At 41.6% G+C, this 17,511-nt stretch overlaps 1 protein-coding gene across 1 annotated transcript in view; it reads right to left on the reverse strand.

The window, feature by feature from the left end:
• Positions 1–17,511, reverse strand: part of GAD1 (glutamate decarboxylase 1) — a 40,674-nt gene that overhangs the window by 11,191 nt on the left and 11,972 nt on the right. Inside the window, exons 5-11 of the mRNA XM_035006639.1 lie at positions 17,110–17,352; positions 11,395–11,485; positions 3,959–4,071; positions 2,749–2,864; positions 2,585–2,664; positions 2,307–2,361; positions 892–1,008 (exon numbers count right to left, since the gene is read on the reverse strand). Of these exons, the coding sequence (XP_034862530.1) occupies positions 892–1,008; positions 2,307–2,361; positions 2,585–2,664; positions 2,749–2,864; positions 3,959–4,071; positions 11,395–11,485; positions 17,110–17,352 (815 nt within the window). The remainder of the gene's footprint in view (positions 1–891; positions 1,009–2,306; positions 2,362–2,584; positions 2,665–2,748; positions 2,865–3,958; positions 4,072–11,394; positions 11,486–17,109; positions 17,353–17,511) is intronic.

The following is a 17,511-nucleotide window of genomic DNA, read 5'->3' on the forward strand; positions in this document are numbered from 1 at the left end:
ACCCAAAGGCCCAGCATCCTGTGGAAAGCCAAGGACGCTCAGTGAGCCCCACCATGGCTCTGGAAGTGACCCAAAGGACTGGAGCCTGCCATCCAATTCTCCCTAGGGTAGAATTCTAAGGGCTCCTGAAAAAAAGTCAGAAAGCAGCAACTCTGCCAGGCTCGGAGGTCCCACAACAGGGAGACATTTTTGTGGGTATGTTGATGCGTGTTTACTGAACGGCTTGGGACACCACATGCCACAACAACAGCCTTTGTTGGTCATGTGCTCAACAGTCGGGCAAATTACCCAACTGTCCAGTTGTGAGAAGTTATATCCGTAAGAGAATGGAGAGAGAAAAAGGAAAAAATACACCCAGTCTCACATGTGGAAAATGTACCTTTTATGTTCCTAGGAAAATTTGGGACTAAATTTCTTTGTTGATAACACCTTCCTATAGGGCCATATTTTTCCTACATGCAGATACATGGGTTTTTTTTTTTTAAAGGGTCATAGATGGCTAGACTGAAGGCAGGCAGCTGAGTGTCTGGATTCACGGCTACTTTCTATATGTTGTAGCTTATACTTTTTTCCCCTCTGAAACCAGCTATATTCCACTCTGTGGCCATTTGTCTAGACACAAGCTTCCTGGAAGGGTGAGGGGGACTGTATTCTCACAAAGACCGCAGAAGACAGCGGTGGGCCAGGGAGGAGCCAGATGAGTCCTAGATGATGTACAGGCCTATAGTATGTACCCATCATGAATGGCCGGCTGGAGGCCACAGGAGGGCGAGCTGATGGGACGTAGAGAGAGGGCTGGCTGGGGCATGGGGAGAAGCTTGCAGCAAATTGTAAAGCAGAGCGGTTTCCACCCCCTAACGGACTGGTTACACTGTGAGTGATAGCACTTACATCGACATGTAGCCATAGGTTATATTTCTCACATATATCTGCAATCTCCTGTATTGGATCAAAAGCTCCATACACCGTCGTACCAGCAGTTGCATTGACATAGAGAGGAACAAATCCCTACAAGGGAAGAAAGACAGGCTGATGAGTCTTCTTAACCCTCTCCTTTCCACATGAAGTAGAAGAGCTGCAATAGCCTTTCTTTCTAACAGAGATCAGCTAAGCCGATGTGCTGTCAGATACGGTATCTGGGAGGATTCTTTGTTGGTCCATTTACTCAGTCGTTCAACAAATAGCTTTTGAGCAACATTTACATGCCAGGCCCTGTTTGCTGAGCTGTAGAGGACTACGGCAGTGAGCACAACAGATGGAGATTTCTGTCCTCATGGAGCTAACATTCTAGTGGGGAGTGACAGACAACAAACAAAATCAAAGCAGCAAAATACACAGTATGTTCAACAGCGGTAAGTTCTATGGCAAAGAGGAAAGCAGGAAAGAGTAATAATAAGTGTTTGAAGTGATGGGCGGGTAGCTCTGAACATCATCTGGGTATTATACATTTTAGAAGCTGTGTTGCTCTAAGGGTATTGATGTAATAATTATACTGAGGCATTGTTTGGTTATTTAAAACCCAGTGGAAGCTGAAACATTCACGAATAGTCGACACAGTAAAAATTTCACGTGAACAAGAAATACATGAGTGAGTGGAGTAATAGGGCTAAGACAGGCTTGGGAGAATCTAGGAGTCCTAGGTTTTTTTCAAGCTCAGCTCCACCCATGCCCGTTGCTCAATCCTACTGACATTTCCATCCATCTCCTCTACTAACCAGCAAACAGCTAAGGCTAGAGAATGAGGTACAAGGATGTAACCAAAACAACGAGTTGGTAAATGCCTGATAGCTACCTGGCAGTGCCTTGTGGATACATCTGTTCTGTCAGGTTTTTGTTGTTGTTGTTTAATAGAATTTATTGAGGCTAGATTCACCAAGTACCATGGGCCATCTGCCAAGGCATGGAAGCACTCTGCTAAACAGAAGCCTAAGCTAAAATGGTATTTGTTAAAATGAGATTATACCTAACAAGTAGCAAGTAAAAAGCTCAATTAGGCTGTATCTTCATGATGATTGGGTAGTGGATTTATTGAAGTACATTGAACTAATCACTTGGCATAATAAAGATAGGACAAGTGGCTTAATTAAGACTGAGTTTCTCATTAAAAAAAAAATGACATTGTATAGACACAGGTTTAAAGTGGAATCATCTCAAATTGGAAATAAGCAAATACCTGACATTGTAATTTTAGAAACACAATAAAATTACCTCTTATATTATCAAAGACTTTTATTGTCTAGGGCAGAAAGAAGATATTTTTAAAAATTTGTATTCACCAGAGTTTTGGTGCACCACAGAGTACATACCTTTTGCTTGGCATCAAGAATTTTCGCCTCTAAATCAGCTGGAATTATCTTCCCTCTATAATTATTTAAAAGGAAGAGAAATTAAAATGAAGAATCAATGAGACTGCACATGAAAGAAACTTCAGCAGCAGCAAAAAGTAATTTAATCGGACATTTTCAACAGACCATTAGCAGCTTGGCACACTGTACTGAGTCAGTGCTTAAGCACAATAAAACAAATTTAACAGATGAACACATTTAATACATCAAGAACCTAATATTCACTCTCCCCTGCCTACCTTTCATTGCACTTTATCAAAATCACATTGTCAGTTCCAAAGCCAAGTGCAGCTCCAGCCTTCTTTATGGAATAGTGACTCTGCAACAAACAGAGGATTGAGGTTAGAAATTAGACAGTCCCTTGTAAAACACCATAATCCACAAGCAAGAGCACCCAACTCACGTGTTCTGAGGTGAAGAGGACCAGTTTGGGAATGGCCGCCATGCCCTTTGTCTTAACTTCTGGGAAGAACTTGTAGCGAGCGGCCATGATGCTGTACATGTTGGAGATGGCTCCCCCTATGAGCAAGCGGATACATTGGGAGGTGTGAAGCTCCATCATTATTGTTTCTAATAACGAAGACTGAGCTGGTGTCTTAAGAGACAAAGGAGGCAGAAAGGGGAGGGACAAGATCCTGATAGGTTTTGCTGGCTTCCCTATTGCCAGGCTTCCCTCTGGTCCTTGGGAATACGAGTAGTCACACTCATTACCAAAGCCATCTAGGCAATTTGGCTGGAGGTGATTCATGTACTCCAAGGCCCATTCCACCTGAAGCCTAGACAGAGATATAAGAGGTGGCAATGGCAGTGGCTGCAAAGAGACGGGTGAGTTACAACTTTCCTGCTTTGACATTCTGCTCCATCTATTTACCGAACAAAGATGAATCTATTCTCTGAGTCAGAAAGACAGAAAAAGGGAGAGTAACGGAGCCTACAGAAGGAAACAGTGACATTGCCTGGATACTCTCCTCAAAGAACAGCTCAACTGAGTTATTGAGTCATTTGGGAGAGCTCTAAGTTTGTTAAAATAAAACTAAACTTGTGTTTACTTAAACAAAGATCACAAGGAGAATGGAGGTAACTAGATATGTCTGGCAATTCCTTGACAATTAAACAGGCAAATTCACGGCCAACTTGAATTGCCTGGACAATTGGAATTCTTATTTCTTTTCTTCCCCTTGTACACAATCATGCTGCTTTGACACCACCCCACAGTGCTTCTTACCTTCAAGAATATCTGTCCTTGTTTTGAAGATTCTTATTGTATTTACATCAAACCAAAGAGTCAAAGTAGATACACTATTTTGGCTGAAATTGGTTAGTCAGTTGATACTGTTGATTCACTGATTCCCAGACTAAGCAAATTGTTCTTGATGGACTAGTTGTTTAGCATGATTTGAACACAACTTTTGTCAGCTTTTACGGCTGAGGCACAAGCTCTGTTAAATAGTGCACGCAGTATGCAGTATTCTTGCTAGCCTTCGCCCTGACAAAGACAGGGCAGGAGTATTGCAAAAAATATCTTTTAAGGTCGGTATTCTTTCACAAACTCACTTTATGTTTAGTGTTCTACAAATCTTGAGGAGAGTCAGGGAAAGAGAAGAGAAACATACCAGGAGAAAATATCCCATCACCGTCTTTACTTGACCATCCAACTATCTCTCTCATCTTCTTAAGTGTTATTTGCTCCATGAGGACAAATACTGGTGCAATTTCATATGTAAACCTGAAAAGGTGGTGAGAAAAAAAATGAACATACAGAAGTCATACCACTTGTTTGGGGAACACAGATGATAGGTTTAGTACTTGTACTTGGGTTCTAAAAAAAGGTGTATTCAAAACCCCTAAAACATTTATTTCCTGGAAATGCAGTAAGTCACCAATCATAAAATATCAGAAACCAGCCAGGGTTACCTAGAGAGGTGGTGGAAGTGCCTGCTCTGTGCTTTCTCATCAACAAAATAGATTTTTATCTGAATGGAATGTCTTAGATGTGGTCCACCCAGAAAAATAGAAGGAAAGAAAATGACTTTCCTGGGTCTCCTTCACCTCTAAGATCTAAGATGATGCAAATGTTAATTGAAAAAATGTATTCTAAGATCTACATAAAATTGGTTTGCAACTGACCGAAACCGACTGCCAGTTTCATACTTGTAGAATCTATAAAACCCAGAGCCAAAATCTATCTTTTAAAAACAATGTAAACATCTGAACGCTAACTGTGAATCTAATTGGAAGTATTGACCCAGGTTTTAAAGATCTCAATATAATTATCTACATGGTTTTTCTACTGATAATCCCCAAGGACAGCTATGTTTCTATAATTTCTGAAGTCAGTATCTGTCAAGAATAATTATAAGTGATGATTTTCTAATTACCAATTATAAATAATAAGAAGATAGTCAACTGGCATACACAGCTAACTGCAGGCTATCAGATATCCTGGTAGGCTAGTTTTGTCTTCTAACAAACCGATTTAGAAGTAGCAAGCCATACTCTTCTCAAAGCAATTGAGAACAGAAGCACAGTCAAATAGACTAGTCATTGAAACAAGATTGTGTTACCAAGGATAGGGCTTAAGAGAATTCAAAGAAGGCCCATCCATAGAAAATTAAGCCAGGAAACAAAAAGATATTTACTGACTCTGAGGCTCTTTGTCTTTCTGCTTTTTGTTTGGTCTTCTTAAGCATTAAAGCCAGTGGGCTCGGCTCAGACCATGCTTGCTGAAGAGAGATTCCTAGATTGACTCAGCCAAGTGATATGGGGAGACTTTACCATTGATTAGGGTGTTTGGGCTGAACACCAATGCTGAGGACTAATGGGAATTCTTGCTGGCTTCATGATTTAGAAAAGCTATTTGCAAGGATGAGGTAACAATTGTACAATAAGACACAGGTGAAGCTACTAAGTTTTAATCATGGAGTTGGGGGGAAGCCATCAAATTAATCACTTGGTGGTAAAAGAGGACAAAGAGATCCTGGAGGACACTCAGGATATATCCGTTGGTAGAAGAATTTTGTTTCCAAAAAGAATATGTCCATTTTCCTTGGGAGGACCCTTGAAATTTAGGAGGAAGACCCTTGGAAATCGTGTGTTCAGTTACCATCACCTCTGGAGGTCACAATCATGCTTTGGTTCTGCTCTGAGCCCCATCACCGTAGCAACCAACACTCCCTCATGTCTGATGGCCTGATAAAGGAAGAAGAAGAGAAGGATTCCTGGTTTAGCCTGTGCTGCTGAGTGCACCCAAGAGGCAAACTCATGATGTGCTTCCAACCATTCTCGAACAAACGTGGTATTAATAGTGCCACTGAGTTTTGGAAATGTTGGAATGGCAAAAATGTTTCCGTGGTGGAGAGGTACTGGTGGCATGCGTGCTGGAATTTCCCTGGGAAAAGGCAAGGAACAAATGGAATCACACACCATAATATCAGAACCTTATCAAGGATTAGACGAAAGCTGAGTGGGAGTCAAGTCAGTGTGAGATGGCCAGGCAGGAACCACATGGGGAAGGGAGAAGGGATGGCACTGAAGGCCAGGGGGTTGGTCCACTTCATGATTTAAATCAATTTAGATCCTAGGTTTGTATGAATTAGTGATTCTATGTAAGGACCAGGAACATGGCCACTACTCTCAGGATTAGGCGGAAGAGTCTAGAGAGTTTGACCATGAGACTATTTGATCTCATCTTTTTCAGTTTTCTCATCTGTACCAGGTACCCAGTTCCTAAATTTGTCTCTCAGTTTTGTTCAATAAATACATATTGAGTGACTATTCTCTGCTAGGTGGCATCTTACGTACTGAGGAGACGAAGATGTTATGACACCATTCCCAGCCTTGAGGAGGAAACTTACTAGGATGAGTCCAGTCTGCTTCTTGGCCTTGCAGCATCCTGTTTGACAGTCCCTGCTGGGGTCTGAAGGACCAGTTATCCCATAGCTAACACCAAGCTTATTCTGATCCACGGCTTTAGTCCTGACATCCTCTTCTGGAAGCTGATAGATTGGTCCATGGCTGTTGATCCTCAGCCAAGCCTGACAAATGGGCTAACATAGCGTTCTCTGTTTCTGACACTTTTCTTATCCTTCCTTCCCATCCTGGACCATGTTAACAACTGGGAGTCTGCCTATACCCAAAGCCTTATAGAAGGCCTTGAAGTTCACCCTAGAGCAGTGGTTTTTAATTGGGGTCATGGAAGCCTCTGGGAATCCTAGGAAAGCTATGGTCCCTCTCTCCAGGAAGAAAATGAGGATATGGACATCATTTTTGTATTATAGGAGATTCTTTTCTTGCAACCTGAACTCCAAGTTAGGTACCCTTTCCCTAAATGACAGATAAAAGTAAATAAAGCCAAGAGATCAAAGGTCAAATATGGATTCAAAAGAAGCTGGTTAGATGCTAAAGCCAGAGTACAAGATGACATTTCAGAATCAGAGAACAAGAAGTTAAAACTGCAAAAGGCTGTGGGGTGAAGTTAAGAACATGGGATTGGAAGTAAGGGCTCAAAACAGGATGGTGATGATCATGAGTGACACTCTAAAGGAGAGTTCAGAGACTTTCTATGTTCTGAGTAGGGTAGTGGGTCTGCCCTTTTTAGTGGTTCAACTCAACTTCTTAGTGGGATTCACTCCAAACTAAGGCAAATTGTTAAGAAGCTGTATTTCTCTTGTGGCAAAGTTTGCTGGTTGCTAACCAGTATCAATTTTCCCTTGCTTCATTCAGGGTTGCAATTCACCTAGATCAAAGACTACATTTTCTAGCCTCCCTAGGTGTGGCCATGGGACTAAGTTCTGGCTAAAGAGATGCTATGGGAACTGTTGTGTGGGTCACTTCTGAAAAGGTTTCTTAGAAGGAAAGAGTGTGTTCCCTTTTTGAGCGCTTGCCCTCCCTCCCTCCTCTCCTTTCTTTCCTCCATCTCCCTTCCTCCCTCCCTCCCTCCCTCCCTCCCTCCCTCCCTCCCTTCCTTCCTCCCTTCCTTCCTTCCTTCCTCCCTCTCTCCCTCCTTCCCTCCCTCCCTCCTAATTCTGGAACACATAAGTGATGGCTAGAGCTCCAGCAGCCAGCCTGCACCATGAGGTGACTCTGAGTATGAGAGCCATGTGCTATAGTATGGATTGGAAAGTCACAAGGAACCTGGATCCCTGGTGACTGTCAAACTGGGAACTTCTTTAATCAGAAAAAGAAATAGTTTTCTATGTGGACTCTCTTAACTATACACTCCTCTTAGATTTCTCCTTCTTACAGATGTGGCAAGTGGCCCATCCTCACCTTAAAAGATAACATGTCTGAGGGGAAACTTAGTGAGGCTCTCTGGTTTCCAGAGATAATGACATACAGAAACAAAAGAGCTGGGAGGCATCTCAAATGGTGACAGTGACCTGTGTGGTGGCTGCCCCTCCTAGGTGTGTTCATTGCACCTTGCATACACTGGGCACTTAAGACTGGTGCCTTCTCCAGTCTTCAGAGCCACTCTATAGGATGGATATTATTATCTCTCATTTTCTGAAGGAGGAACGGAGGCTCAAAGAAATCCAGTGATTTGCTTTAAGATCTCAGTATGTTTCAGAGTCAGAATTCCCAGGCTTTTTACCTCCCAGATGCTTTTCTATGACAAACGAGATCTGCTTACTGCAGGTTCCTCTCTAACAACCTGCCTAGCAGTACAAAATGACTGATAACTCCCACAGAAAATTTCTCCTGTGTAATTTCTATGAAAAATAAAGCACGGGATACTTGAAACCATAACCTCATAACAAAGGGCTGTGATAGATCTTGCCATTGAGATTATGTATTGTCATTAGGTGCTTGAGGGAAGGCTGTTGTTTGCACTTGGGCACTGCTCAGCCTGCACAGTTGTGCTCAGGAGCCCTGTTTTGGAAGAAAAGAGCTGGACATGCCATGAAAAACTACATATTTGTGAAGTCTTCTTTAGGTCTTCACTGGGTCCTTGCTTGGAAGAATAGATCTCAAAGCTATATGCACAGACAGGTGTAAAAGCATGAACATCAACGTTCTTTCTGCTTTCTGTGAGCAGTCAGATCCCTTAAGCTTTGCTACTTGAATTGGGAGCCTGGATGGTTCTTTCTGAAAGACTATACTGAGGAATATAGTTGTTACTATTTCCAGTGCCACCCAAATGCAATGATAGTGCAGGTCATCAACATGAGTATGTCACTAATTAAATCCTACTCTGCCAAAGACAAATCCTTTTGTCATTCTTTCCCAGGTTTATTTTGAACACTGTCCCCAGTTGGAGAAGAAACTGTCCCGAGGGAGCAAATTTCTGCATCAGCTTCTAACAGTGCTGCCACATTTCATGATCTTCCAGGGGAACGGACTTAGAACAATTTCTAGATAATAGTTATTACTTCTTCAGACAATGCCTTGTCTCTAGAACTGACAAACTATTTCACTATTTTAAATAACCTTCTCTATCGATCTGCTGGAATTGGGTCATATTGTGTTCAGTACAGCTGCAATTACTATGTGCCATTTAGTTGGACTGGCCTTGACCTCAGATGGCTGGGACATATTTTAGTGTTTCATGGCTGAGCTGAGGTAAGGAAAGAGTAAGGGTCTTGATTTTATGAACACACACAAAAAGGAGAATTTGTGAGATCTCTCGGATTGAAGAAAAGCCTTTTAGGAGAATATCTGGTCATGAACGGTTCAAAAGAGTGAGTTCCTTTTATTTACCTTGAGATTGGGATATATGCACTTAAAGACGCTGGGTGAATTCAGAGCCTATGTTAATATGAGTACTTGGGCTTTAATGGATATATACCTTTCGCTCTACTTTTCTCATTAAAAAGTTGTACTTCCCAATTTAAAATTGTTCCTTAGTGTGAGATGCTCCAATTAAGCATTAGTGTCTTTTTTCAAGTTATAATTAGTACATTATGATGTCTGGGCTTGCTGATATATTTTATCTCACAAATCATACCACAGTAAAGGTTGCAAAGGCAAGTTTTTTGTTAGAGGAGGCCATATAAGCCCTTGTATCTTTGACCCCAATTCCTCTTGGCTCTTCATAGCCTCAGTGCTCCAACACAGACACTCCATGAAGTTAACCATGACTTGCAAACAGGGAGCATGAAAATCGTTTTTGTTTCCAATTAATTTAATCTTTTGTGCCTTTTAGCACTAAAGGCTTCACTTGTCACATTTGCTTTTAAAAAATTTGTCACTGTTGTTTTAAGTTAGCAAACAAAGCAGGAATCCTTAATTAATAGAAACTTTTCTTTCTTTCTTTTTTTTTTTTTTTAAGATTTTCTTTATTTATTTGAGATAGAGAGAGAGAGCACAAGCTGGGGAACAGAGGGAGAGGGAGAGGCAAGCTCCCCACTGAGCAGGGAGCCAGATGCGGGCTCGATCCCAGGACCCTGGGATCATGACGTGAGCCAAAGGCAGATGCTTAACCAACTGAGCCACCCAGGTGCCCCAGTAGAAACTTTTCTGAATGCAGTTAGATATTTTGAGTCACAGCATTAAATAGCTTTGGCACACACATGTATCAATGTATAATTTTAAAAAAAGATTATTTATTTGAGAGAGAGAGAGAATGAGAACTCACAGGAGGGGCAGGTGTAGGGTAGAGGGAGAGGGAAAGTCTTAAGGAGACTCTGTGTTGAGTGTGGAATCCTACTTGAGGCTTGATCTCACAACCCTGAGATCACAACCTGAGCCGAAACCAAGAGTCGGATGCTTAACCAACTGTGTTACCCAGCCACCCCAATGTATAATTTAAAGTGACTTTTCAGGTTTTGTGGCTGGTAGTAGCTTGTTTAAGAAAAATAGAATACCTGGAACTTCAATAACTTACATTCTATCTTGATATCAAATGGAATTTCTCATTTTAAACAATATCCCCCTTTCACCTAAATTTGTTTTTCAAATCTACTTTACCATGAACTTAAAAAGTGGATGGTTATTTTCTAAGTATTTCTACAGTAACTAAAACTTATATAATTCTTATGTAGCTATTTAAAGAATTATTGTTAGAAACTTGTTTTATTATTTTCCCCTGGATACTTTAGTAGAATGTGGTTCCATGGGCTGGGTGTATAGATAATCCTAAAATATTATCACAGTGTTGAAAGAAAAGACAGTACTCAGTAGGCTATAATGACCCTCCATCAACTTGTAACCCGTCCTTGTCTCCAAAGAGGGCATGTGTATGTAGAGGAAATTCTGGGGTGATTGCAAGACTACCCAGGAAGTACTTGCACCCCAGGACCTTAGAGTCACTTTCATATAAATGTATAAGAAATTGGAAATGAATGAAGGCTTTGTCAACCCAAACAAGTATGGAAAAAAATGTCAAATTTAGAAAAACAATGAGTTACTTTGAAAGGAATATATATCACTATCAGTTGAATTTTGTTTTAGAATTTTTAGGTAAGCAATAGGTTGATCAAACTGGTTTGTGGCTCTCTGGCAGCTTTAACTGTGAAGGAAATATAGCCCTAAATGATGAGGACCAATCTACTTAGATAGGAAAACGGACCAAGATCATATTCCAAAATATGGAATGGACCACTTTAGATACATCATTAAGGGACATGGAGTCTTTTAACATGAAATTTCACACTAAATTCTGAAAGCTAGAATTATTCTTTCTCATGACCATGTTCTTATTAAATTGCATTATTCATTAAAAATAGCTTATTGAGTATTTACTATTATTTTTTTTAAAAGATTTTATTTATTTATTTGACAGAGAGACACAGCAAGAGAGGGAACACAAGCAGAGGGAGTGGGAGAGGGAGAAGCAGGCTTCCTGCCGAGCAGGGAGCCCAATGTGGGGCTCGATCCCAGGACCCTAGGACCATGACCTGAGCCGAAGGCAGACACTTAACGACTGAGCCACCAGGCGCCCGAATATTTACTATTAAATCAGAACTGTGATAAAGCTAAAAGATTTTAAGAGAAAAGATGACTAGGAAAACCGTAATAAATTATTATAGAACCATTGGAAGTGCACTTTTAAAGCAACAAGCCATAATCACATATCATGGTTGCTTATATGAAAATAATATGTGGAACTTACATATTGGTATTGGCAGTTGATGTCAGCCATTCTCCAGCTAAACCAATGATATCCAATCCAGTAGAGAGCTGGTTGAAAAATCGAGGATGACCTGGGAAGATGAGTAACAGGCAAGCATCAAGGCAAACCCAAATTTTTTAAGCTCTCTCCAAAGCAAAAGGCTGGCCATACTTATGGTGCCTCCATCCCAGCAGTCTAACAGGACTGCCCAAGGATATTGGGGAAGGAAGGGCGGGTTGACCCTTGCTATACTAACCTTTAGCATTAATGATGTTCCCCAAACTTATGCTTCTGAAGCAGAATGCTTTTAAAGTTAAAAAAAAAAAATCCTATGTCATGACACTAATAATCTTTCTGGTATCTAATTTGTTGATTTTCAGATGAACTTCTCTGTCATAATAATCTTTTAAATTACAAATCAGGATGTGGTGATCCTAGTTTTATTTATAAATATTTCAACTTTCAATTTAACATCTCAAGGGTTCAAGATCAAGTAGATCAACATTTACTGATGGAGGAGAGCCTGCAGGCCTCAGAGAGGGTCTGTGGCTCTGTGGACCAAACCAAGCCCGGGAAAAGTGCCAGCTCTGAGGCTGATGTTGAGGGCATGCCGTCTCTGGATCTCTGTGTCACTCAAATATGATGTCAAGCATTGGTGTCTTTTGCCCATATATAGTCAGGTGACCATTAAACTAAATTTATTGCTGAGATAGATGACCTGGCATCTCCTCTGTGAAACTGAGGCAAATATAGCCTCCTTTACTCATCAAGTTGTTGGTAAAATAATTGTTATTACTTTATAACTCTGAAACCCTTTGCAACACAGAGGATGCTCTAACAAGCTTTGTTCTCAGCAAATTCAGGATTGTTGCCAAGTTTTGGCCAACTTGGCGTGCACAGGAAATCTCGATCCCACATCAGCAGGCTTGGCTAGGCTGTCGCGAAGGTGTCAATGCAATAGATTATCTAGGGGTGTGTGACAGAGAACTGGTGTTAGGGAGATATGCTGACTGCTGTGTTTCCAGTAGAAATTGCTTTTGCCTCTGAAATAACTGTCAGAGAGCTGGTGTTTGAATGTTCCTGGTCTGAGCCCCCTCTCTGAAAATGTCTATTCCTCCTTGGATGTAATGGAGACTCATTTAGAACATCCAGACTATGACTTCTTAGAGTATACTAATCACCATATCTCCAGAGTCCTCAAAAAATATTCCTGCTCCTCAGGGGAAAAAAATGAAAGATTCATAGACAGTAAGCTTAGTGTAATTATGGGGCCAGATTCCAGACATTCATGTAGATTACTCTAAATGCTTAAGCCAGTCCACTTTATTCTACTTTGCTCACTGCCAACAGAATCTACAAGATCTCCTGCAACCTAACAAATGTTGTTGCTATCCATTAAAAAAATACGCAATATCCATTTGAAAACTTTTAATAAATGTTTTTTTAAAGATATTATTTATTTATTTGAGAGAGACAGAGATAGCAATGAGAGAGCAAGAGAGAGCATAAGCGGGGAGGAGAGGGAGAAGCAGGCTCCCCGCTGAGCAGGGAGCCTGATATAGGGCTCGATCCCAGTACCCTGGGATCCTGACCTGAGCCAAAGACAGACACTCAACCGACTGAGCCACCCAGGCACCCCATAACAATAAACATTTCAAGACAAGACCATATATATACATATATATATATTAAACGGAATCACACTATTGGACCATGTATCAAAGCCACTCAATATGGCAGAGACAAAAGATGAACAAAGATAGACAGACTGACACAAATGCCCTCAAATAAACATGAAACAGTATCTCTTTGTTCTTCGGATATATAAAGGAAACGAAGTTGTCTAAAACCTTACTTTTATCTTACGACTACAACATTATGTCCCCAAAATCTTATACCAGAATTTCTATCAAGTAACAAAATGACCTCTTTTAAATTTCAATTTCAAATCTCTTTATTCAATGAAATAACAGATGATAGATGTGGTACCAAGTCAGGTAGTGGGAGAAAGAGTATTTTTTCAAAGTTAATTTTTTCAATAAACTTCAAGAGAAAAAAATGGAGGGAGAAATCTATTAAGAGATATACTAAACAATTACAATGTGGAGGACTTGCTTGGATCCTGACTCAAATGAATTATAACATTCATGAGACCACTGGGAATTTGAACACTGACTGAATGCTTGATATTAAGGAACTGTGAATTTTGGATTTTTTTGATCTAACAATGATATTGTGGTTCTTTATTTATTTTAAAGATTTATTTTTTACTTTAGAGAGAGAGAGAGCACGCGCGCACATGCGCCAATGTGGGGGGAGGGGCAGAGGGAGAGAGAATCTCAAGCAGACTCCCCAATGAGTGTGGAGCCTGCCGCAAACTCGATCTCATGATCGAGATCTGAGCTGAGATCACGATCTGAGCTGAAATCAAGAGTCAGCCGCTTAACTGACTGAGCTACCCAGGTACCCCGAGTGGTTATTTATTTTTTAAAGAGTTCTTGAGGGGGCATTGGGGTGGCTCAGTTGGTTAAGTGGCCAACTCTTGATTTCAGCTCAGATCATGATCTCAGTGAGCAGGGAGTCTGCTTGAGATTCTCTCTCCCTCTGCCTCTGCCCCTGCCCCCCTCTTAAAAGAAAGCAGTTATTGAGAATGAAGAATATTTATGGGGATGTCTGGGTGGCTCAGTTGGTTAAGCGTCTGCCTTCGGCTCAGGTCATGATCCCGGAGTCCTGGGATCGAACCCCGCATTGGGCTCCCTGCTCAGCGGGGAGCCTGCTTCTCCCTCTGTCTGTCGCTCCCCCTGCTTGTGCTTGTGCTCTCTCTATCAAATAAATAAATAAAATCTTTTTAATAAATAAATAAATAAATAAAAAAGGGAAGGTGGCTTCCTCCTGCACCCCCAAAAGAATATTTATGGATGAAATAGTATATCTGAGATTTGCTTCCATATAATAGAGAAGCGGGAGGGGACAAAGTGAAACAAAGTTGTCAGGAATTGATAAGAGTTGAAGCTGAGTGTTGGTTACATAGGATTCATTACACTATTCTACTTCTGTATAAGTTTAAACTTTTCCATAATACATAGTTAAAAAAAAAAAGAACTACGGGAGTTGGTATAGCTACTGTGGTTGAGGGCTAACAGTGTCTGTATCAGGTCATGAAAAATCTATACGTACTTGTTCCTTTTTTTTTTTCAGAAATATTTTGTTACTTTGTAAAGAAATTTCCAAATACCATCATCTCTTCACAAACTGCAGCCAGCTCAGTCAGAGATAAGAGACAATGTTTTCACTATTAAAGCCCAATTCATTATTTTGGCTGAGTATTAATACCCTTAAAAAAAAAAAAAAAAACAAACTACCTTGCACTGTGTGTGGCTACCTGTGGGGTTTACCCTATGGCTCTGATCTACATCTGATTACAGCTCAGCAACCAGGAGCTGTGTTTTCATATGGCAGCAACAGTTTTCTTTCCCAGGGTCAACACCCTGAGATGCAGCTGAAGGTTTCACATGGCCCGAGAGATCATGAACTCTATAAATGTAAGTACCTGCTCCCAGATGCTACGTTAACGAACAGGGATGAATGGCTGCAGGCTAACTAAGTGGAGTCATACACTGCACTCATATGAGTCCATGCTCCTATGACCATGTGATGCTTCCGTTTTGTAGGCAGTATAAGCTGCTAGTTATGAGGAACCCATGTATTTTTCTTTGAAGGACAACACTATTCTGAGCTTTAATGATAGAAGTACATGGTTTCATCTCTCTGAGAAAGTGCATACAGAGAGGCCTGACAAAATAACAGTGGCCTAAACCAAGTCCAGCTAAGACATACATGGAGGATCCAGACTCTTTTTTTATCTAGCTATATAACACTACTTGATCTCCATCAGGAATAGGTTAGCCATCAGACCAAGGTGAGCAGTAACTAAATTGATGAGTGTGCTTTTCTTTAAAAATCAAACACAGACTTTATGACATAATTAGGCTTTGTCCATCCTGCAGTTATTCAAGGAAGCTACACTTATTTCAGTGGCATTGGCAGACCTCAAAAGCTGTTTGGGATTCCTTATTTAAAAATGCCTCTCTCAGGGCACCTGGGTGGCTCAGTTGGTTAGGCGACTGCCTTCGGCTCAGGTCATGATCCTGGAGTCACGGGATCGAGTCCCGCATCGGGCTCCCTGCTTGGCGGGGAGTCTGCTTCTCCCTCTGACCCTCCCCGCTTCATGCTCTCTCTCTAATTCTCTCTCTCTCTCAAATAAATAAATAAAATCTTTAAAAAATAAAAATAAAAAAAAATAAAAATGCCTCTCTGACCGGCCTCATTATTCCATTATAACACTTTGTTTTTGACACCCAGTAGTCTTACTCAGCTCTATCACCACCAAGCTCCCTAGTCTTGGCCTTAAATCTCTCTTCAGGTGACTAGGAAGAGTGAGAGGGATAATAAAGGAGAGGGAGAGAGAAAGAAGAAAAAAGAAAAAGGGGTTATCGGGGGATCCCCTGTGGTGACAACTATGCCATGGATTGCCAGTTCCTGCAGAACTGCGTGCCCAAGAGCTCAGGCAAGCCAGACTGCTGTGGGGAAAGAAGCAGTGAGAAGAAACAATTGCTTTACTCCCAGGCTTAGAAACAGCCAGATAGAAACCCAAAAAATCCTTGAACCTGAGGCACCTGGGAAGTAACCACTTTGGCCAGGACCACTGATTAGAGAGGGTTCCTGCAACATGAAAAGGAGGCAAGAGGGCTTCCTCAAGGGCCCCCTGTTAGAGATAGGATTTAGTGACTCAGAGCATCTAAACTCCAGAAGTTGAAGTAGGATGCAAATGGTGTGTATGTATGTGACCTTTTTGCCTTGCCAACAGAAGGTGTTGTGGGTTGAACTGTGTCCATCAAAAAGATATGATCAAGTCCTAACTCCTGATTACTGTGTGTGTGACCTTATTTGGAAAGAGGGCCTTTGCAGATGTAATCAAGTTAGGATGAGGCCATAACTGATTGGAGTAGGCCTAATCCAAAGACTGGTGTCCTTATAAGAAGAGAAAACTTTGGACACATTCACAGGGAGAAGGCCAAGGGAAGGTGAAGGCAGAGATTAGAGTGATGCATCTACAAGCCAAGGAAAGCCCTTGACCACCAGCAGCTGGAAGAGGTGAAGACAGATCTCCCCAAGAGTCTTCAGAGACAGCATGGCCCTGCACACCGAAATTTCAAACTTCCAGCCTCCAGAACTGTGAGAGAATACATTTCTGTTGTTTTGAGTCACCCAGCCTGTGGTAAGTTGTTATGGCAGCCCTAGAAAACTAATACAGAAAGGGAGGGAAATGGGCCCAATTCTCCCCAGTTTTAGGGACAGGCAAGGGTAGGATTTATCAGAATGAAATAGGCATGAAACGGAGGAGAGAAAAGAAGTAGGAAGCAGGTCATTCTGCTCTTTTTAGCTTGTGAATAAATCCAAAGAATGAAAACTCTTTATACAGAACTTAACACAGCACCGTGTGTTTGTATTTTTAAATTTATGTTTACAATAAATGATGAGCTTTTGCCCGGGTTGGGCCTTCCACCCCCGGCACTGCCCAAGGTTGTTCTGTGGTCACTGAACACACTGCTGCCTTCCCTCACCACCTTCCACACGGGTTTGCCATCCTCAACTGGCAGGGGCGTGAGAGAGGGCAAGGTTCCTGCCGCATGCCCATCTGGCTCTCACCCTTACCTGTACGGACCCCATACTTCAGGGTGTCTCTGCAGTCAACCAAGATCTGCTCCAGGGACTCGGGGTGGTCTGAGAGCTCCAAGTTGAAGCCCTCCATGCCTTCCAGCAGCTGGTGTGGGTGATGGAAGTCCAGCACCTTGGTGGAGCGATCAAACGTCTTGCGGACATAGTTGAGCAGTATGTCTACCACTTCCAGTAGGAACTGCACAGTTTGCTCCTCCCCATTCTTTGCCGGAAGCAGATCTGAGGGGGGAAAGCCAACAAAGGATTATCGCCTGGCCCGTGTCTAGGTTTCCTCAGCCCAGAAATCCCAAATACCAGCCATGATATCTTTACAGACCTAATTTACTCCAGGTTATGTATACACATGGAGAATCTGATGTACCGTCTCCCCAGAAAAAT

Source organism: Mirounga leonina, unplaced genomic scaffold (genome assembly GCF_011800145.1).
Source record: "Mirounga leonina isolate KUSES-001 unplaced genomic scaffold, KU_Mleo_1.0 Mir_151, whole genome shotgun sequence".
Lineage (NCBI taxonomy): Eukaryota > Metazoa > Chordata > Mammalia > Carnivora > Phocidae > Mirounga > Mirounga leonina.